Raw genomic sequence first — 24,257 nt, forward strand, 5'->3', positions numbered from 1 at the left:
TGAGTGTCGAATGCTGTGGTTTGAAGTAGGGTGATCAGACAGCAAATGTAAAAATCGGGACGGGAGTGGGGGGTAATAGGAACCTATTTTAGAAAAAGACCCCAAAATTGGGACTGTTCCTATAAAATCGGGACATCTGGTCACCCTAATGGGATGTAGGAAGGAAGAACAGATGGATCATAGGAGTCAACAACAGCACTGATTGTATTAATCTAGCTGGTTCCACTGGAAGGACTCTTAACATATTCTGAACTGCAATATTTCACTATCTCCTTAGAGTACTGGCTGAAGTACTGCACCGGATTCAAGAATTATGTGGTTTGCTATATTTCTGTGAAACATCAAAATCAGCTGAGATTAAAGTAATGTTTACATAAGGAATTCATGTAAATGTGTTTCTAGTTTCTCCCCGCAAAGGAAATTATATTACATCAGAAATTACTATCTTTCAAAAACAGGTACCCTAGTTCACACACTACCTCTTCGGTTTCACTTACCTGGTCTGTGGGTGTATAGTCAACCAGGCTGACACTGTCAATTCTTTCCAGAAAGCTAGAATAAAAAACACACACACATTTAGAAAATCGTGAACTCTACAATTTCTGTTACCTTTTCAATTTTAGATTCTAACACTTATAAAAAGATGGGTTCAAGGTTAACACCCAAGTCTAACAATTTACTTTGATCAAGTATATATTACCTAGTCCATGTTGCAATATTATGCTTTATACTTACCGTCAGGCAATACCCACAAACAAGCCAAATGGGATCAAAGTACATATGAATTTTGTAAAACTGCATTAAATAAAATGTTGTTTTAAATCCACACTTCCTCATATGAGATAATGCATCTCTGCAACAAGAACATTGTCAAGTCGTTCAAACCTAAAATTTAGGATTTGGTTAAAAAAATGGGGAGAGGAGTTTGTTTTGTTTTATAAACAAAACCTGTTTTAAAAATATTATTAATTTTAATAATCTACTGTAAGAGGTTAGTATAACACAGGGGTAGGCAACCTATGGCACATGCGTCGAAGGCGGCACGCGAGCTGATTTTCAGTGGCACTCACACTGCCCGGGTCCTGGCCACCAGTCTGGGAGGCTCTGCATTTTAATTTAATTTTAAATGATGCGTCTTAAACACTTTAAAAACCTTATTTACTTTACATACAACAATAGTTTAATTATATATTATAGACTTATAGAAAGAGACCTTCTAAAAATGTTAAAATGTATTACCGGCACACAAAACCTTAAATTTGAGTGAATAAATGAAGACTCGGCACACCACTTCTGAAAGGTTGCCGACCCTGGTATAACATAAGTAAGGACATTTTTAAAAAATTCAGTGTGCCCGGGATTAATTAAAATGTGGGTCTCTTCTCCAGGTTTTTTGGAATTTTTTGTTTGTTTTCTTGTTTGAGCCCAGATGGCTTGTTTTCAGGGATTGCCTGAATGACTTAGAATCTGTCTTGAATTTCTGGATTGTTTTTGGTGCACATCCTCTCTCAGTATATCTACCTCATGGTATAAAGTTATTGTTACTGAGATTTCTCCCTGAATTAGCAAGTTTCTCCCCTATTTTTCTAATTTTTATGGGTATTCATGTGGAATTTATTTATTTACAGTGGGGAATATGAAAACATGTTGAACTCCTGACTTTCAGAGTGACTCAAACAGATGGCTTCTCACACACTGATTGCAAAAATACCCCTCTAAACCCTGTTTGTACAGTGCTTTGCCATGAAGACAAATTTAAAGAGAATGAAAGATACAGTGTGTGTGTGTGTGTATATATATATATATATATATAAAAAATTACTTGCAGTAATTTTTTTTTGTTTTCCACTGCCATAACTGCAGATAACTGAGATACAATAATCAGGGAACTCCATGATCACGAGGTTATTTTTAAATGATATGTACATTAAAAATATTAAAAATAACAGCAGTATAGTTTATGCTTTAGTGAAACTAGCTACACGGAATCTGTACTGAAAAAAATACAGCATTGTATGGTGATCATCATCTTACTTTATCAAGCGACAATCATATAATTAATATCTAATAAGTCAATATTTGTTACTACTAGAGTTTGACATAATTTCAGTGTCTTCACAGTACATTAACCTTTTAGTGTAGTACTAGCAAATTTCCCATGGTTTATGTTTTTTATAACTGAACATTTGTACGGTTTTCTCAAATGTAAAAAAACCCTTCCAAAACAAACACCCAATATTATTTTTTGTAGAGAGAAAAATAATTCTTGAATAACCTGCATATAAATTACCTACTTGGTTAATTACCACAATATTAGATTATAGCTTTGACAACCAAATAAATGCACTGCTTGTACAAGTAATGGATTTCAGAAATGAGGAGATATGGAGCTGACATCATCTTACTAAACACACAGGTTCCTCTTCCATTACAATATTAAATACATTAACTTCAACTCTTATTCTAAAATTGCTTTCCATAGAACATTAATTTCTATGTGCCCCCAAGTACTTCTGTTAATTACCTCTTGTCAGAATTTACATTTTGTAGGTGTACATCATAGAATACTAAAGATACAAGATTAAAAATTCAGATTTGATATGTTTAAAATGTGAGAATTCATTCCACCCTTATTAATCCTTATATCAGTGATATCTGAATAATGAAAATGCAACAGAAAACTGGTAAAGTTGATATAATCATTTTTTCTCTTTGTACAGGAACACATACACAACCTACATAATATGTAAAGCTAAGTAAACAGAATTAATTTCTACTGTATTTTTGTATCTACGGTATTGACAAATCCTCTATTTGTGCATATTCTTGACAAAAATTCAATATTTTTGTCAAGCCTGCAGTAAATGTCTTACATAAATCTGCATTGAAATGAAACATGTAGGCTTTCATGTGTGTAATGAAACTATAACACATTGCACACAGTCCAATTAGATTTATAAATTCATAAACCCATTTTTTATTTATGAATAATTCTGATCTATAATTGGCATAATACAGTATTTAGTTTCTTCTGCACACTAGTATTTTGTAACACCATTTTTTACATATCCTGACATGGAACAATCTGCAATTTAAGTGGGGGGGCAAGATTGATGAAAAGGTCCTCAAGCCTCTGTAAGTAAACTGGGTTAGTTCATTGTTGACTTAAAGCATGTTAAAATGGACTGGAGAAATAAAAAAATAATCACCTGACATTATTCTTTCTATTAATATGTCTATCTGTAGTTTTATAAATATCCTTAGCGAGTTTCCTAGGAAACTCAGCTGACAGTTTGACATGTTTAAATTTTATATCATGCAAGCTGTGAATACAAAAGTGCCAGGTTTCAGACCTGCATAGATAGGAACTATCAATAGGTATTATTCCTTCTAAAAAAGCATGGCAATTTGAGCAACTGTAGTGGCCAGGCAAATATTGTTGAAAAAAGGATTAATAAATACTTAGGTAAAAGTAGGTAGTCATACATCAAAATCCCTTTCTAACCAGGTGAATTATCAAGGGGAAATGTTTAGCTAATTATTCCATATGGATAATCCTAAAATAAACAAAACAAAAGGAAATTCTTAGTCATAAGAATAAAATAAAAAATGAAAACCATACTATGTTTGTGCAAGTGTATTTTGACACTTATTAGAATTGAAAGACTAAGATAAACTGCAAAGAGATGCAATAAACTGCATTTACTGTGTACCTTTGACTTATCACCTGCATTCTACCCACTAATACATCTTCCAGGGTCTTGTCCTAACTTTCCAAACCCCTAGTTTCAAACAGCTGCAATTTAGAACAGGAAATCAACACCGAACCCAACGTTTTCTTCATTCCTCAAAATTATAATACTCTGAAGCCCAAGAAGAGCAATATTCAATTCTGCACCTGCAACAAGTTTAAAGTCTGTTTTCCTGAGATCCTACAAAACTAGAAATGGGAATTTTATACCACTGAAAAAGAGTGTTTCCTCAGATATTCTTTGGTGATAGCTACTGAAAGAGATAACTAATAATTCCATAGCCTTTGGAATTCCTGGGCCTCCAGATTTTCAGAACTGAATTGTCCCTATTTATTGAAGTCTACAGAAGTAAAGGAGGATCACAAATCTGTCATCAGTCCAAGTAATGCAGCTGGAGAGCAGTAACTGTTTATAATTTTGATAGGTCACTGAAGGCTTTGGAGACTCTTTGTTAAGAGAGAGAGGAGAGTCATCTAACTGCGGGATTCACATTCAGCCCTCTTATAGACGGCAATTAATCCTGAATACATGCCACAGGCAGACATTTTATGATTAGATTACCTATCTCAATTACCTATAGAACTGAAACTGAGTTCTCTTGGGTAGCTGCTATGAGAGAAGATTCTGGTGATAGTAAAACTTCATTATAAAATGTCTGTTTGATCAGAGTGTGGCTGTCCATGCTCTATACACCTGCTACTCTCTTAAAGACACAAAGACTAGAGTGTGTTGGTTTGGGGAATGCCCTAGTTTCCTTAATCCCACAAGTTCCCACCGATGGGCTTCAAGCAAACTTGCACTGCGCTCCACTTTGTTTCCCAATAATCAAAGTGGAGTTTGGTAAAATATTCTATTGGCGACGTACTAATCATTAAAAAACCCACTTTATAGATGATTTGCTGATGGGTTTCCATGAACAGAGTTGGTCTAATATTTAAACAGATAAGATTTTTTGTTTTGTGTTTAAGTGTTGCTAAAACATAGTTTTAAAATTTTCTTTGTGCTCTTGGAGCATTCTAGTCCATCCTCAATAGGGCTGTGCAGTGGTTTCCCATGCAGGAAAGGGGATCAATAAAACAATGAACAGACTTTCAAATTGGGCAGAGGCAGTAAAACAGCATCTGTTTTTAATCCATTCTGGAGCCTGCAGCACTTACTGTAGCTAAAAAAGAATACAGTTTTACAGTTCCAACTGTTTAAGCAACCACAGAAGAAAATAACTCAGAGACATAGATAATGTTACTAAATTTCGCATTTATTTATACAATATTTAAAACATAGTTATTGATAATTACACATTCATGTTTCTACTATATTGTCTAGGAGTTCTATTGGGAATAAACACATGTCTAGTACTTCATTTTTGTATTCTAGAAGTATAAAATATCTATTTCAATACATTACCCCCCCCCATACACACACACAACTGATAAGGTGGTTGCAAATGAGCACAATACCTTAGCAAAGGGAGAGAAAATCCGGACTTTTAAAAAGGCAAATGTCTTTTGGAAAGCTTTGAATTTATACAATAAATTTTAAGAGCAGATGAGACAGCCTGTAGAGGGCAGCATTTACTAAACCACACACCCTTCTGTACCTGGGCAGACCCTCACTGCAGGAGTTTAATACTGCAACCTCCACAGAAAAAAAGTACAAAATGTATTGTAAACTAAACCAGATTTTAATACAGAATGCTTGGGTTTAATTTAATAGCGCTTAACTTATCAGAAGTGCACAATTTAAAATGGTCTATTATTCTCCCATTGATATGCAGGTGTAATAGACTCATTCTCCCACCGTGGTAACTAGCAAATGGACATAGCCGCCCCATACGAAAACAGTGGGATTTGTCAGGGACAGGCAATTCTCTAATCTCATTCATTAACCCTTTTACTTCAGAGCATCTTGCCAGCTCTCCTCTTTGGGGAATACTTTATTGAAGAGTCTTATATGACTGGAAAATAGCAAGGGTAAGACTCCTCCCTATCTCCAGTAAGAAGGCGTTACAGGGCTCTGGAATGACTGTTGAGAAGGCTCTGACCCTCTCGATTTTGTATTTGTGCTTTATTTATAGTGCACTGGACAGTTGTAGCTGCCATAGTGGTACAGTCTTATCCGATTGTAAGGCTGTATAGATCTGCATCAGAACCTTGAATTGGACCTGGTAGTGAACAGCAACACAGGATAGAGTTTAAGAACAGTGGTGTAGGTTGCAGATAGGTTCTCTTTATTTCATCCCACTTAGGCATTGGGCTACTGAGCTATGTACCTAACTGTAGTTTCTTCATGAACTTTTTTGTCTCACTTCAGAGAGAGAGAGTTACAATAGTACAGCTTGAAGGTGATAAAGTGTATGGATTTCTGCTACCAAATCATCAACCACAAGGGATGCATGGGGAGTTATCCATCAATGTGCATAGGTGCTGGAACGAGGGGTGCTGGAGGTGCTGCTGCACCCCCTGGCTTGAAGTGGTTTCCATCATATACAGAGGTTTGCAGTTTGGTTCAATGGCTCTCAGCACCCCCACTATATAGACTGTTCCAGCACTACTGTCAATGTGCATCAAGGGAAGAGCAGTTTTCTTAAATGCCTCGCAAAGAAATCCCTTGAATCCCTTGATGATGAAACCTCTCTCGACTCTGGTAGCTATGACATTGCACAGTCCTAACTTGCACATGAAAATGCGTAGTCTCTGTCATCTTATAAGTATCAATCCCCACCTCCTGAAGCAAGTAGGGCTGAATTAAAAGGGTAAAAAGTTAAACCAATCTCATAATGCTTTTTCACCATTAATTAACTAAACCTCACAATATTCCTGTGAGGTACAGACATATTATTTAACACCTCTTTACAGAGAAGAAAGCAGATTCAGAGAGGTTAAAAGCAGTGACATATTATTATTGAATGGAGCCCATATGTAACCTAATCCAATGGCCCCACCCCACAACACATCAAAGGGCAGATGGTATTTAGAAATAGGCTTGATGAAGATAAAGAAAAATACCTAAAACATGGGTAACTCCTATTACACAGGGTTTTGTTTTTTGTTATAAACATTACTAGGCATTCAGTTTAACCCCTCTTATTACTTGCCAAATTGCCTTTTCCCAGCAACGGTACTCCAAGCCATCTATGCAAAAAGGCCTCACAGCTTATGGTCAAACCATTAACCTAAGCAAATACATGAAAGCAATACATTCAAGCACAATCAATGTTTTAGATATGTTTTTAGTAACTGTGTTCCATTTAATAACAATGGTTTGGGTTTTTTAAATTGAAAGAACACACACACATATACAAAGATCAAACAGTATAACTTCTCCATCCACTTGCCCTCTCTTGACTCCCTAAATCTGTTATGCAGCATTTCCTGTTGATGGCAGTGTGAATTTTGGGAAAAGCCTCGTTTCCTCCTAATTTAGCTAACTAACCACTTTTTAGCCCAACAGATGTTTTTGCTTTGTGAACCAATGAGAGGTCTTTGGGGATCATCATTAACCCTCTTAACATAAACACTGCCTAAGATTTAAACCTGGAAAACTGCCATTTACACAGGGATTAGCAGGCTCTGGTAGAATTGAGACTAAGATCTGTATCCCATTCCTCTACAGTACAGAACCACACTGAAAACCTTATTCATCTGCTGTTCTAACATGCATGATCTGAGAGAACAGGGAGGGGAAAGGGTGAAGAGCAAAAGGAGAAAGGAGAGAGAAAGATCATTTCTGCTAAACCAGGTGGTAACAAATTCATTCCTAAAGGTCAAAATGATGGAGCTGTTCAAAACACTAAGATAGAAACAAAACTATTACCTGATGTTGCTTAGACTTGTGCATACAGTACCCGATTCCCATTTAAATGACACCAGTGCAATTCTATTGACTTCAGTGGGGTTACTTGTGATTTATACTGGCAGAGAGGAGATTCAGGCCCATAATCTGGTATATCCATATGACATACACACAGAGATCTGATAACTATCATAACTATCTCTAGTGAAATACAAAGGCTACATACAGAACATTCTGCAATAATAATAGCCATTCTCAGTAGAGGGCCAAAAGATAATAAATCAAAATAGTAAGATCATGTTAGATATCTAGAGTGCTTTGCAAACTTAAACTGATACATGATATACAGGGATCACTTCATCCACACTGTTGGAATGAAACAACTGTTTAACACCATACAGCAACACTGCCAAACAGCTTAGGTCAGGAAGTGAAGAATACCATAAGTGTACAGGGATTTAGATAGGCAGAATGTAGTTACTCAATTAAAATTTGGCTGCAGTGTCTTTCAGATGTCTGAACAAATAATCAAGACCTTGGTTCTATGTCCCACCCCTGCAGTTTGCTTCTTCCAAAAAGAACTTTGACACTTACGTTCCTGGAAGCCAAACTAAGGACAAAAGTCTTATTAACATTTGGCATTGTCAGATGCATCTGATTTATAAGCATCAATTACATAGCAGAAACACTCTTCAGCCCACTCTTGTTTGGGAATGCAAAAAGTTGCTGGAAGGAGGTGAAAAGTAAGGAAAACTTCTCTCTGCAGGATGTTACAAGCCCAGCTTACACTTTTCTTTTGAAAGCTTATCTTGGTACCTATGTCTGAGATAAGCAAACTGAAAACTTCTACTATCCTGTCAGATAATTTTAAGGCAGGAGTTTTGCCCATATGGTAAAGGTAAAAAGATGATTTTAAATTTCCGGAGAGTGGGAACAGAGAAAGTGTGAAAGTAATTCTCCCAGTGTCTAAGAAGAAATAGGAAACTTGCGTGGCAGATATAACAGGCTATCTGAGAGATGGCAGCGAACAACAATTCTATTCTCTGAGCTGCAACAGTGGCCATTTCCCTTCTGCACTGTGTAAGCATGGATCGGTGGCCCTTTCCTTGGCCCACCTCCAATGCTCTGCTCCCATAGTCTGTCTATTTTTATTCTCAGTTGTTTTGTACAGAGGGATATCTGTGTACACTCCACCAGCAACCCTTTCCCATACAGGCATACCATATGGTTTAGCAACAAGGAGAACTTTTCCTGGGGATGTGGGTGAAGTCCACCCAAAAGGAGAATGCTCCTTTGGGCTCTCTAAGGACACTGAAACCACTCACTGGTATTTACAAGGGTGAGAAAACATCCCCCCAAAGATGATCAAAGGCTCAGAACTTAAAGAAAGGGGAACTGTCTGGAACTGACATCCTTCATCCCAAAGTATTCTAAAGCATTTCGCCAGACTACACAAAGGAATCACTTGCAGCGCTGAAGTGCAGCCATCGCTCTTGGTCATCAAGTGTGGCCACACACCAGCGCTGTTATTGGCCTCCAGGGTATAATGGTGTATCCCAGAATGCTTTTAACTAAACACCTTTTTGTTATGCAGCCTCTCATATTCCAGATGCACAAACCATCTCCTCCTTATCAGCTCCTGTTTGCTGTGATCAATCTGTGAACAATCAAATGAGATCCTCCTCCCTGCGCGATTCACAGGGGTTGAGTGTTTGCATTTTGCTTGACCAGCAGCGAGAAAAGGAGTCATTCACAGGGGTTGAGTGTTTGCTTTGCTTGAGAGAAACGGAGGAGGCAGAGGGGAAAGAGAGTATGTTGGATGCAGGCTGTTTGCAGTTAACAGTAAGGGGGTGGGAAAATTTTCTGATTTTGCAGTGTCAGTTCCAAAAATCCACTCTCTCTTTCCCCACCCAGTCCCTGTCACACTGCCCCACACACCCCTCTTTTGAAAAGCACGTTGCTGCCACTTGAACGCTGGGATAGCTGCCCATAATTCGTCACTCCCAACAGCGCTGCAAATGCTGCAAATGTGGCCACACTGCAGCGCTGGTAGCTGTGAGTGTGGCCACACACCAGCGCTGGCCCTGCACAGCTGGACGACCAGCGCTGCAACTACCAGCGCTGCAGATTTGTAAGTGTAGCCATACCCTGGTACTCATTTACAAGGGTGAGAAAACATCCCCCCAAAGATGATCAAAGGCTCAGAACTTAAAGAAAGGGGAAATGTCTGGAACTGACATCCTTCATCCCAAAGTATTCTAAAGCATTTCGCCAGACTACACAAAGGAATCACTTCACCCACCACTGAAGTGCAGCCATCCCTCTTTGGGGAAGTAAAGGAGGAGCACACCAACCCTGCTCAACAGTTTATAATGTTGACCAGAATTTAACTGAACACCTCCTCTCATATTCCAGATCGCACAAACCATCTCCCTCCCACCCCCAGTCACAACATCCCTTCGCAACTATAGCAATTACTTACCTGAAAAAGTAATATGAGGAAAATATTTCAAGCATTCTCAGCTGTCATTTAAGGTAGTTTAGCAGCTGGAAAGAAGGACAATGGCCAGCACCATGAGGCACCGATCTAACAGTGGAGATGCAAACATTAGGAGTGACCACTAAGTGCAACAAAATGGTCTTTACATTTCCAAATAAAGAGGTTGAAAAATACTCATTGTTCAGTAATCGTTTAATCTTGCCCATTTTAGAACAGGATATATTTAACCACTGCATGTATTTAAGCAGTCAGTCATGACATGCACAACATTGCTGAGCGATTATTCCATATCTTAGGTAGTTAGTGTAAGGCAAGAAACCTGGCAACCAAGTAGCTTCCATTACCTGAGAAACACAAAGCCTGCAGTTTTGTGCCTACTGTAAGCAGAATACAGTGACCATGCCCCATTTGCTCTTAACGGTTCTAATTCTTCTTAAAATAACTAAAACCACAGTAGGACTATAAAATCTAGTATCAGATTGTTATTCTGGATCTGTAAAAGCAGCAAAGAGTCCTGTGGCACCTTATAGACTAACAGCCGTATTGGAGCATGAACTTTCGTGGGTGAATACCCACTTCATCGGTTGCATCCGACGAAGTGGGTATTCACCCACGAAAGCTCATGCTCCAATACGGCTGTTAGTCTATAACGTGCCACAGGACTCTCTGCTGCTTTTATAAAATCTAGTGCTCACTACTAGCATCACAATCGTACCTCACATGCTGCTTATCCTGGGCTGTGATACCAGTACTAATAAATGGTACTAGGGTGGTAGAGGAACACACAGGGCAGGTCTACACTACCACTTAAGGTTAATCTAACGTCACTCAGGGGTGTGAAAAAGACACCCCCCTGAGCAATGCAAGCTACAGCAACCTAAGCGCTGTCTACACTGGCGCTACGTCGGCGGGAGATGCTCTCCACCTCTCTCAGAGGTGGAGTAATTATGCCAACAGGAGAGCACTCTCCCATTCGCACTTCTTTGCCAGATGTGCTAGAGCGGTGCAACTGTGCAGATGTAGTGCTTCTAGTGTAGACCTGTCCTCGATGAGTGTTCCTTGTCTCCCCTCACCACTCCCTTTCTGCCCCTTCTCACTGACAGCTCTGGAGGGTAAGTTAGCAATATCCTCCATAGCATCGGTTATTAAAACAACAATATAATTATGTTTGGTGGGGAGTAGTTATGTAACAGTTTGATTCCCACCTGTTTTCCTTTTTTAAAAAAATTGACATTTTGTTTTTATTAGCTTTTAAAATCAATCACTTTCCCCCATCCCTAGTTATCAGCTACTATTTTGCAGGCCAAAGCCAGTAGTTTAGGGAAAGTTAGAGGAACGTCAGCTAGTTTACACACTAATGTGCACACCTAGTCTGGGATGACGGGTACCCCTCAGCTGGGAACAGAGTGTCCCCCACCCTGCAGGAGTAATGCTGCCAGTCCCATTGAGGCTTGTGGTAACTGTCTGTCTACTGGAGCCAATACAGAGTGGCAGGGAAGCTGTGAAAGAGAGGGGCCAGGACAACACGAAGCATCATGGCGCTGTAGCTGCAATGAGCTATTCATAAGTGAACCCCTGTGCCCACGTGGAGCTGCTTGTGCTCAACTCATTGCAGGATCGGGACCTACATTAGCAACTTTCAGCGCTGAGCAACTTGATAGGCTCAAGAATGTGTTTCATGGTGCTACCATGATAAAAGCTGCAGCTTTCAATATTACAAAGCAATACTGCAGTGCAGCAAAGCTCTTTGTGTTAGAACATTTTAGAAGCTGTTGCTCTGTTGGCAGGGGGATGTTGTGAGTTGCTTAGTTTCTACAAAATGTCACAAGTGCCATCACTACAAGGATGGAGTTTTGCTGAACTGATCTCTGATGTAAGGCTATTAAAGCTGTCTTCTAACTCCACTGAAGCCAATTATAATTACTCTCTCTGAAACACTCATTCTGTACTGTACAACTTCTGGAGCTGCAGAAAACAGCCTCAGAGAAGAAATTTTAACTTTCTACTCTGCCTTTCTTCTTAAAATGTTTTTATATCTACACCTTGTGGGAAAAAATTTAGATTTACATGAGAAGTGTTGGGCAGTGCTGCATACAAATTTAGTATGGTATAAATGTCAAAAACTCAAAGCTGCTTGCCAGCACATTTAAATATTGAGACTTTTTTTTTTAAAAAGAGGACAAGATTTAAAAAAAACCTAACATCCACATAATTGTCCATGTCCCTCCAACCTTGACAACTACGACAGCATAATCCCTAACAATCTGCTTTTGCAGAGGAAGTTTGTACCATTTCATGGCTCAGTTTCGATGGAATATTCTGAGAAGTAGTGTATCTGGTACCTACTTGAAGAGTGAGATCTAGTCTATATTTAAAAGTTAGATCAGCATAGCTATGGTGCTCAGCGGTGTGAATTTTTCACACTCCCGCGTGCCATACCTATGCCAACCAAAACCCCATGGTAGATGCAGCTAGGTTGATGGAAGAATGCTGCCGTTGACCTACCTATTGCTGCTGCCAACCTGCCTATCAAAGCGTGGGGACTCTGGAGAGTCACAGCAATGGAAAAATCCCTTCCATCACTGCAGAAAGTGCAGCCACGAGCACTACACCTTCAAAAGGTGCTGTAGCTGTGCCACTGTAGCACTCATCATGTGGACATGGCCCGAGAGTCACGGTTGTGATACTCTCTAAGGACCTGATTTTGATTTCATGGAAGTCAATACAAGCCTGATTCTGTTTACATGAAAGTGTTTTGACACTGGTCTGGCAGATAAAAGGGCATTAAAGTGGGTGCAAATTTAATTTATGCCCCTTTAAAGCACCCTTATAATGCCAGAGTGGTGCAAAGGGACCTTAGTGCAAATGAGAATCAGACCCTGAGACTTTTTCATTAATTTAAATGATAGTGGGATCAGGCCCTAATAGCCTAATTCTGCAACGTAGTGAGCACCCCTAATCCCACTTAGAGGAGGGCATTCAACAACTTGCAGGAGGTGCTTAGCATTTGGCACTATCAGGCCTCATACTGGTAAAGAGATCATCATTTGGAGCCTGAACTTCCGTCTTATGTGTAGAAATGTCATATGGAATTATTGTACCAGTGACCTTCCTCAAGAAGGAATCATTAACCCACGAATCTATTAGTATAGTGTCCAAGTTAACAAAACTATAATTTGGTTTCAATAATGCAGTGCATTATAGTTTAGTGCAAACAGAGCAGTGGATTAGTTAGCAACTAAATAGTTTAATAATTAGAAATATTAAAAAAATTAACCAAGTGTGATTTTTCACTAATAGCTAGAGGTTAATTTTCTAGTTTTGGTTTTCTGCTTTCAAACAAATGAGACTTTTGAACCCAAACATTGTCGCACCAAAATCTGCCAGTGTCTATTTTACTCTAAATAGGCAGACAGCATTTCCTACTATCATTGTTTAATCCTGTAATCCCTTTAGATTGTTAGTAATAATCTTAAATGGATTACAAATAATCCCATTCAAACACCATCCTGGATGTATCTCCTCAATGAATGTACATCTTGTGTTAGGGTTTCACACATCAGGCTACAGAGCATCCAAAAATCATAATTTTGCTTTGCTTTGCAAAAGTGCACACTTGACAAAAGCTTAAAATTAATCTAGAAGAGTACATTTTAAATCATGTGCTCACACGGTAATTGTGATGACTTTTTGGCAACAGAGATCATTCTTTAATTAGGAAAGGGTAACTATTCTGATCAATATTTTCCACATTTTACAACCATATGTTCTGTTCTACAAGGCCTCAGAGTAATTATTTTTGTATTATTTGAATATAGTCATATTCAAAAGAAACAAAACAAACTGTTTAAAACAATGTATTTTAAAATTAGTTTCAGTATTTATTTTATTATTTATTGTGAATGTAACCAGTACAAATCTGGGGGGGGGGGGGGAAGAGAGGGGGAAGGAATAGCTTCTGGACCTGCAAGTACAAAGGAGGGTAGGAGGTGAGTATGATATGTAAGAAATAAATATATTTTCTCACTAGATTCAACTGCAGAAGTGCAGGAAAAGCAGCAGTGTGTGTGAGTAAGGAAGAGAACCACTGAAGCAGCAGTTTTCTGTTCTTTGGAGGTGGCTAGCAAAAAAGGGAATTAATTAAATAATATCTATAACTGAGTATTATTCAACAGAAATAATATGTACTAAATAATAAAATAAATATTGACATTTAAAAATCACGTTTTAATCTAATACAGGATTTGTGTCTTTCATCTGGACTGTCTGCCTTCATTACAAATATCACAGTCACTTGTGACACTCATTAGCACAACATATATTGCAGACCAAAAAAAAAAAAAAAAAAGTACCAGAGCCAGGAAAAAAAGGGACATTCCCAACTGGTTTGGATGTATTCTTCTGTTTAATATCTTTTCTCCCTGAGAGTTGAGTATCAGGCCTGTCTCTCATTACAAGTACTGCAAATGCCCTCTGCCATCGCACGACCTCAATACAGGTTGTGGTAGTTGCAAACACAGGCAACCGGTAGCAACTAGAAAGGACTTATAGCTTGGATACATTCAAAGCAGTTTAAAGGACTTTTGATAAAGTCTATTTTTAAAAATTGCTGTTGTGAGGCTGCGGTTCTTTAAAACTGGGAACATCATCATCATCATAATCCTCAATACTATTTATTTTGCTAGAAGAATGCTACAGATAAGAGAGAATGATAAATAAATGCAGAAATAAATGTAGATTGCTTGTATAAAAAGCAACGAGATATTCCACTTATGTGAGACTTCTGAACTTTCCTCAGATTCTTCTCTTGCCACACCCACCCCCCTCCCCCACTCTATCCAGAAAGAACTAGTACATGGCTAAAGAATCTATGAGATACCCACTAAAACCATGATTCTATAAAGCCTTGCTCATGAACTTAACTTTAAGCATGTAAGTAGCTACACTGGACTCAATAGGACTTCTGAACTCATTGGGGCTACTCACATGTTTAAAATTAAGCACATGGCTAAGTCACGGCTGAGATTGGGGCCTCAATGAATGTCTTTTATTGCAGATCTTGAATCTGCTATTTGCATGTTACAGCATAATTTCCAAAGGCTGAATAAAAAGTCTGGGACCACAATGGGCCCAAGTCCAGCAACATGTGACACTACGCAGAGCACTTCAGTTACAGAAGACTGGTTTTATTCTGAGACATGACCATGCCGGTGTGATAATTATCTTGTTATTAAAGGTACCTGTAAATAGATTTTTTTTTTTAATCCAACTGCTTTGGATTTGGACACTCAGGTCCCCAAGGAATTGGTGTAAGAGAGGTATTCAGCATCCCTAAGAAGTGTCTGTAACTGCCATTGCAGTTTGCCAATCACCAGCCTATGTGACTCCCCAACATGCAGTGAGTCAAACTAAATATACTAAACACTCTATAAGTACATTAAACATGAATATTTAAAAACCACTCAAGAAAGTGGAACAAAACACAATTTGCCTCACACTCATAGGTCAGCTCCTGTTTCTATTGTTGTGGATATGACACACCAGGCACAGTGCGTTCTGGAGAGTCATGGGGAGGGCACATTGTGCTTTGACAGTAAACCTCCAGGCTGCTCAAGGGAACTGAATTACACAATTAGATGACCCTCAGCTGACAATGCCCTGCCTCAAGTCCCAACAAATGTATATATATCTAGAGCAGTGTTAGGCAACCCATGGCATGCATGGGGAAGGCAGCATGCCAGCTGATTTTCAGTGGCACTCACACTGCCTGGGTTCTGGCCACTGGTCCGGGGGGGGCTCTGCATTTTAATTTAATTTTAAATGAAGCTTCTTAAACATTTTAAAAACTTTATTTACTTTACATACAACAATAGTTTAGTTATATATTATAGACTTATAGAAAGAGACTTTCTAAAAACGGTAAAATGTATTACTGGCACGCAAAACCTTAAAGTTTCATTTATTCAGAGTGAATAAATGAAGACTCGGCACACCATGTCTGAAAGATGCCGACCTCTGATCTAGAGGATATCAGAATAAATGCATCAGTTGATCTCAGCTGCCACACTCATGTAGGCAGTAGTAGGATAATAGCTTGTCTGAAAGGTAAACAGACCACAATTGGTATGATCTTTTATAAAACAAGACCAACACACTGAATTACACCTAAACGCAGATGGAAAAACGAACACAATGCTCAAAGCACAAGTGCAAAACACTAATGCCAACTGTGCTCCGCTGCCACACTAGTACTATCAGATAGATTCTGTTATGTATGTGGAATTTCTTATCAAATCTAATTCTTTCCTGGGGATCTCCCCCTCCAATTTTCTTCCTTTAAAGCAACTACCAAATCATAATAATTAGGCCTCTGATATGTACTGTTTAAGAACAATTCAAAACAATGAGTAAAGTCCACAGGAAATGAAGACGACTAAGGGAGCTCGTTCCTTTATAACTATTTATGACACACACACACACTCCTAAGAGCTATATTATGCACCTTTTAAAACTAGTTTTTAAATGCTATTGATGTAGTTTTTGAGCTGGCAATTCCAAAAGTTTATGCTCTCTCTCTGTGAATGGCAGGAGGAACTGCATTTGCAGAAGGCAAAGATGTCAGTTGGAGGACCAGTGGGTTGATTATAGGGGCTTTTCATGTACAATGCTCCAGAAAACAAACTTTTACATATAGATAATACCACTAGAAGTTTGGTAATGAGTGGGTTAAATCAGTACAATTAACCAGTATGAAAAAATGGAACATTTCTCACCAGTAATTTCCTTTCTGCTAACAGTGTCTTGCACAATTCTTGATGTCTGGGGCCTGGGCTGCTCTCCTCACCCTGAAGCTCAGGGAGGTGAATCAGAGTTTTGGAGCCACATGGTCTGGTCACACCCCCTTAGCTCCTCCTTGCTTCCAGATGAGTTATTCAGCTATTATAAGCTGTGAAACTTGCATAACATCATTAATAACAAATATTCCAGAGATGATAAAATAACTATGCACATTAGACCAAGGAAGATGGTCATATGGTAACAATTCCACTTAACATCTGACCCTTGATTCAAGAGCCATCCAGGTACAATTGTGGCAAATGCTGCTAGGAGAAAATAAATTATCAATAAGAAATTTTCCATTCTGCTGCTCAACATCTCCCACAATTCTGACACCTAGGAAGAAGTGAGCAATGAACAAATGTAGAGAAAAGAACAGAAAAATTAAAATGGTATCCCTCCCATCTATAATATTTGCTCAAAGAGCAAAATCATTTCCAGGCCATCGTCTGCAGCAGAGGACAGGAAATCCATCTTGTAATGCTTGATAAAGGTGGTAGCATTTGACCAGTTGGCTGCCTCACAAGTTTTCATGTGGATCCATTAGCTCTTTCTGCCCACAAGGTCACCAGGGATTGCATGGGGTGTGCCTTGATCACTTCTGGAACTAGAATTTCTGATGCCTTGCATGCTCTCACAATGCATAGTCTAATCCACATAGTAACAGAAGACTGGGAAGCTCTATCCTTAGCATTTTGATTAAAGGATACAAACAGGGCAGCTGATCTCTTTGAGGTAAATTTTCAGAGCCATTCTGATAGCTAAGTTGTGCCATCTCTCTTCGGTGGGATGCTGTGGCCTTGGACAGAATGTAGAACCACCTCTCAGGAAGCATGGAAAGAAGAGTTCACCTTCGGGATAAATGATTCCAGAGTTCTGGGCATCACCTTATCCTTGTGGAACACGCAGTCAGGTTCCTGCCTACAGAGGGCTGTCAGCTCTGAGACTTGCCTGTGGACATGTTGGGTATCAGAAAGCAAGTTTTGATGGACAAATAAAATATTGACACTGACATCAGTGATTTGAAGGGATTGTTTGTCGGGGCTCTCAATACAAGGGGCAAGAAAAAGAGGTCTAATTGCTGGCTTGGCTAATTGGATCACCTGTAGGAATCTGGGTACTTGGGGGGTTCTCTGCCAAGGAATCTGCAGATCCTGAAAACATCATGCTACTAAGGGCAGACACCTGAGTGCAATGATGTAGGGTTGGAGATCTTTGTTGAAGCCTTCTTGGAGAAAATCCAAGATAGCCAGAATTTCTGGATTCTAGGGTTTACTTTGTGCTCCTGGCATCACCTGCAAAACCTGGTCCAGATAAAGGAGTATGCGTTCAAGATCAATATTGTTCTACAAGAAATAAGTGTTTTTATGACATTTGAGGACATGCCCAATGATACTAGTGCTTCCTTTTCACTAGCCAAGCTGATAGATGCAGCCGATTCCTGTCCGAGTGAAACAGAGGACCTTGTGAGAAGATGCCCTGTCTCTTTGGGAGGTGTAATGACAGTCCAATTTCAGCTCTACCAGGTCCAAAAATCAAGGTCTCCCTGATCAGTGTGTGGTTACCAATATTACTGTCGCCAGTTCTCATTTTATTTTCTGGACCATCTTCTCTAATAATAGGAAGGTGGAAACTCAGAGGAGGCACTGTGGCCATCTGTGTGATAGGACATCTGTCCCCATGGATCTAGGGTCCACTTCCCTGGTGAAGTACTTTAGTGTCTTTGGGGTCATGTGGTTTGCAAATAGGTCAGTTGAGGGCAGGTTGAACAATTGGATGATTAACTCAAAGACTTCCTGATTCAGGCAGCACTCGGAGTTATTCACCTTGTGGCTGATAAATCATTCTGCCTTCTTGTTCAGATCTCCCTTTAGAAGAGCTGCCCTGATGGAGAGGAAAAACAGCTCCACCCACTGCATGATTTCCATTGCTTTGGCATATAACACTGGGCTTCTTGTTGATCCTGCGCTGTTCACATATGCTAGCTACTCTGGTCATGCAGTTTGACTGAATCAGGACTTGGTTCCCCCTCTAGGCTGGAGGGAACGTTTATAGCACCAACTTGACTGCTCTTAATTCTAGGAGGTTTATGCTGTGGGTCCTTTTCACCAGGGTTCAGATGCATTGAGCTTTTTGGGATCCCAGGTGTGCTTCCCAGCCCTACAGACTGGCATGGGTTATGAAGATGAGGGGATCTGGAAGGCATATAGTCATGCCCTTGTGGACACTGCCCCAGTGACCACCATTTTAAGGAATTGATCATCTGTGATGGAATCCTCACTTGATCCTTCATGAGTTCCAGGGAGAGGTCCCATACTATTAAGAAGAAGCCTTGAAGGAGCCTGATGTGTGATTGCTCCCATGGAATGATGCACAATATTAGGGGGCCTAACAGTTCAAGGCTCAATGCAATAATGGGCAGTTCCAAAACAACACGAGGAGGTCTTGAATCTTCTGGAACCTCTGTTGAGATAGACATGTCCTTGCTATCCAAGTGTCTATGTCCATTCCCAAGTGGGGTATTTGGGTGGATGGAACCAACAAACTTTTCTTGATGTTGATAATGAAGCCATGCGTCTGCATGAGATTCAAGGTCATGGATGTAGCTCTGCGTGCCACTGCTGGAGATGGAACTCTGATTAAGATGTCATCCAGGAAGGGGAACAATTGGCTCTCCTGTGACCTGAGTCTGGCTATGATTACCACCAACATCTTTGTAAAGACCTGAGGGCACAGGATAAGCCAAAAGGGAGCATCCAATATTGATAATGCTTCCTATCATAGGAATGGTCAGATTGGGATGCAGAGGTATATGCATCTGCTAGATCCACTGAAGTCAGCGATGCCACTACAAAGATTAGGATCTCCACCTGGACAGCGATGCCACTACAAAGATTAGGATCTCCATCTGGAACTTCACTTTCTTTATCCACTTGTTGAGCCTTTTGAGATCTAGGATGGTTTGGATTCTCCTTTATACTTCTGAACAGTAAAGAAAATGGAGTATAACACTGAGAATCTTTCTTTGGAGGGAACATTTTCTATTACTCTCATATTCAGGAGGTGCAAAATCTCATTCTGGATTAGATTGTGCTTTACAGAGTCATTCAAGATGGGGGACTGGATGAAAAATGGATGGGGTGGAGCCTTTAACTCATGGGTGTATCCCAGAGTCACTGTCTCTTTGACCCACTTTTGCAGCTAAGCTCGCCGAGGGCCTGAAGTCCTCTTGCAAGATCTTTCTGAACCCTCACCTGCTGGATCCCATTCCACCAGGGAGGGGAAAAGCTTCCAGAGTGCTCCTGGCCAAACTTGCAAGGAGGAGGGTGCTTATGAACCTTGCTTCTTTTCTAGGGCACTCAGGACCCATTTTAGGACTGAGGGAGGATTTGTGACCAGTGGGTAAGGGATCTCACATGCCTGTCTGACTCCTAGCCCTGGGACCTAAGAGACTGAGGGACAGAAGGCTGGGTGCCATCTGCCAAGTCTGAGAGGGCAGTCTCACAGTGCACCCATTTGAATTTCATTCAGTGCTTTTTAGGCTGCTCTGCCATGCATGGAAGGTGCAAAGGAGTTGGCAGGGAGGCACTGCAGCTGAGGCTTCTCCAACACTGGGTAAAAAACGCGTGGGGGGGGGAGAGGGGGGCAAGGGCAGGGCTAAAGAGGCGGGGAGGGAGATCACTGCTCATCACCGCCTCAAATTTTGACAAAAAAAGCCACCCGTAGGCAGACGAGAAGGCGGGAGCTGTAAAAACCACTGTCTGCATGCTATCATGGAGGCAGAGAAACTGGAAGCAACAAGAAGCTAAGGGGGCGTGGCCAGACCATATGGCTCCAGGACTCTGATCCACCTCCATGAGCTGCAGAGAGGAGAGCAGCCCAGACCTCAAGAATTGTGGGAGCTGCTGGGTGCAGAAATGATTAAAACATGTCAGTGTGGCATAATGCTTGCAAGATGTAATTCATTAATACAGGAAAATGGCAGTGAATTTTTCTGGAAGGCTCAGTGCATCATGTGTGACCATTTCTATTAATATGAAAGTATGACCATGTTCTTAACATAATTTATAACATAATGCACAATCTAAAATTGCTAAATAATTCTATGCAGAATGTCATAAGACTGCAACACTTTCATAGTCAATAGTGTCATAGTACTATTTTAAAACTATATTTGATTCAGGGAAATTAAGGCAACAGTGAATGTTACTGTAGGAAATAAAATACATGTCCAGTCCACATAAACTTGCATGCAACCACTTTTAGGAATCTGTGAACAGATATTCTATCCTGTCAATATATTTCTCATATAAATCCAATTATTTGACCTAGCATCAACCCTTTTGACTGATAATTAGATTTGTATTGCTTTAGTTTTACTTATGAATTTACATTTAAAGGGTCTAGACTGTACCACATGCAGTTGTGTTGCATGTTCTAACATTCACATATATTTACATTTGTGTCAGTGATCAGATTTGTTTAGGAGCTTCATTCAGATTTTCAAACAATCTATTGTACATCTCAGTGTACATCTCTAAACTGAGCCATTCCAGGAAAATTCTGGAGGGAGGAAATTGACTAGAAATAAAGATCAAAATCAAAGTCACAGCACGAGCTACTGTTTGCATACTATACAGAAAATTCTAATTATTCAAGCTACTTTTTTTTCCTTTTAAAAATTACCAGCTAAATTTAAACAGGAATTTTTGGAGGGTGGGGGGGTGGGGAGAAGAGCAGAGCAAACAACTGCCAAATGATTCTGAAAGCTCAATTCATAGACTAGTCTGCCATGGGTCATAAATCAGCACCACAGAGTTTATAGGTACAGTGAGAGCTCTTGACAGATACAAAAAACAGATTTAGAATTGAAGTTGAAATTATATCAAAATAGCTATACAGATACACACATTCTAGCTCTCTGTTGGAGTACATTTCCAAAAATAAACTAGTCAAATGGATATCTTCCTAGAAAAGCTGATTACATAAGCATAATTGCACAAAACACAAGTACCTGCACTATCTCTCTGCAAAGTATAAATAGTTCAAAGTTACATTAGACAGTCTTATTTTAAAATGCTATTGTTCTAAAGCTCGTGCACTTTCTTATAATCCCTTTTTTAAAAAATAAAAGGAAAAAAAAAGTAAAAAACCCCAACCTTCAAGATTCAAAATACACTTTTTCCAGTGTTATATAACATGTAATTAGAGCTTGTAAAAATCTTTGCAAGATTTTTTCCTAGCAGTGAAAATTAGTTATTAAAAGAATAAAAGCCTTAAAAATTCAGTTTGTTTTTATTTTTTAAGTTGCTTAACGTACTAACAATGTGGTTTTCTCCACATTATAAATGGCATGGAAGCAGTCTCAGACCAACTGTGTTTTTCCTTTAATAGTTTCCACAACCAAATACACATTTCTACTTTTGCACCCAGTCTTCACTTTGTTGTTGTTTTGGTGACACCAAGTGACAAAGAATGCCATATTTTGCCAGTCATTAATTAAAGGAGGAACAGAGCAAGGCCATCTACAGAAATCCTGTGTATGGGTCAGCCTGGGCTGAAGAGAGGCTTGGGTTGAAATGCTGGTTATTAATTTACTTGGATCCAGAGGCAAGAAATTCCAGCACAGGAAGTTGGGTGGGCTGTGCTAAAGTCAAACATCCTGCCTACAGCTCAGAGGCAAGGTGAATCTCATCTTGTCTCTCCGCTTAGCTCCTTGCACAAAGCCCTGTTACAGATTTGGGCAGGAAGGGTGAATATCCCCCTATGTTCATTCAAACAATGCACTGACAGTGGGGTTTTCTGCTTACACAAATTTCAAATGCTTTTTAGTAGGAGGAGGATGAATTAGCTATGTATGGTTAAAACTAGTTTCTGCAAACAACGACTTAACATAGCAAGCTGACTCTTGGAGAATCTGCCAAAGGAGGATTTTAGACCCCACAAATATTCTTAGATTTTTATTTTACTTTTTCTAACCTACCTCCCTGACTTGGAATTCCAATTTAATTTTCATTTAAAAATTTGAGAAGGAATTACCTAACACTAAGGAGCAAGCTTTATCCCCTTTGTGCAGGGGTACAAGTCCTGAAAACACTGCAATTTGCCACAGTTCTGCTATATGTGCCATGTGCAGGGAGACTCTGTACCCCTTATTTCTGCATGGACATCTTGTTTATATCAACTAGAGCTTTGCTCAAAGATCAAGAGTATATATGGACCACAATTTGTACTGACGTTGCTGATGCCAATCCAGATAAAGTTACTCTATCAACTCCTCTTCTGCTTTTTGGTTATGCCGATATAATGTCTGTGGCACAGAACCCTGCCTACTTATGCTGTATAGCAACAAACACAGCCATCAGTATGCAAATGGAACAATACTCTTAGGTAAATAACTATATCTGTGTGAAACTCCAAGCAGCCTGCTTTTTCTATTTTATGTTCTTTTTTCTCAAACAGGCCCCATCAGTTGACCTATGACTGATTGAGGCAGCATTTCTGTTTCCGTGGCAACCTCCAGAATCCACATATTCCTCTCATCCCCTTCCTCTCTCTTCCATCCTACTGTTCTTTAACACCAAGCTAATTGAACTACTATAATCCACAGGCATTTTCTTTCTCAAGTAGCCTTCAAATTTTGTCTTTTGCCTTATAAACAATAATGTAGGAAAAGCATGAATGGTCACTGAGCTCCCAGAAATTTATCAACGTTAGGTTATCATCATAAACTTGTGCATGAAAATGAAACAATAAGGGAAGAGAAGATTTTCCATTTCTAGCACCCTGTACAAAAGCACTTCATCTTTTAGTTTGTGACTACCAATCACCACCCACCAGCCCTCCAACACTATACTGATTGTTATTCATTTTCCTTTCTTCATTAAAACATTTTTTTTTAATACACAGGCTTTATAATCTGTTCATAGGAGAGAAAGCGAACTGATGTTTCTTGGATCACCAGACTTTTGGTGAGCCTGGGTAACCAAGAATGAGCTGCAATAAAACTTGTCTAAAGCAACCATCCAGAAACTGGTTGCCTAATAGAAATGACCATTAACTAAAGAACAACAAACTGTAATGTGGAAACCTTAAGAATAAAGTTAAAAATTATACTTTAAGAAAGTTGTTGCCTACTGGAGGTTTAGTGCAGGTTTCACTGTACGTGCAACTCATAGGGATATGCTTCTAGTAAGATGTACCCTGGATTTATTATTTGTTTAGCACCAGCAGTTAGCCAGGTGCTTTACAAATAGTCTCTGAACTGAAGACCTTACTATTTAGGGAGACACAGAAGGGGGATGGGAGAGACAAATGGCAGCATAAATGAACAGCAAAACATGGCAAATGTTTTGTTAGCTCCCTAGTTTGTTTCC

General features: G+C 39.5%; 1 protein-coding gene across 5 annotated transcripts in view; it reads right to left on the reverse strand.

Annotated features, from left to right (window-relative positions):
* Nucleotides 1-24,257, reverse strand: part of GNAL (G protein subunit alpha L) — a 324,240-nt gene that overhangs the window by 24,676 nt on the left and 275,307 nt on the right. For 4 of the 5 annotated variants that reach the window (XM_039526666.1, XM_039526668.1, XM_039526669.1 and 1 more), the window contains one exon: nt 498-552. In XM_039526666.1, the coding sequence (XP_039382600.1) occupies nt 498-552 (55 nt within the window). Of the gene's footprint in view, nt 1-497; nt 553-16,817; nt 17,518-24,257 lie in introns of those variants that run through there. The other variant, XM_039526670.1, reaches the window with a different exon arrangement.

The sequence above is a fragment of the Mauremys reevesii genome, linkage group 2, assembly GCF_016161935.1.
Source record: "Mauremys reevesii isolate NIE-2019 linkage group 2, ASM1616193v1, whole genome shotgun sequence".
Lineage (NCBI taxonomy): Eukaryota > Metazoa > Chordata > Testudines > Geoemydidae > Mauremys > Mauremys reevesii.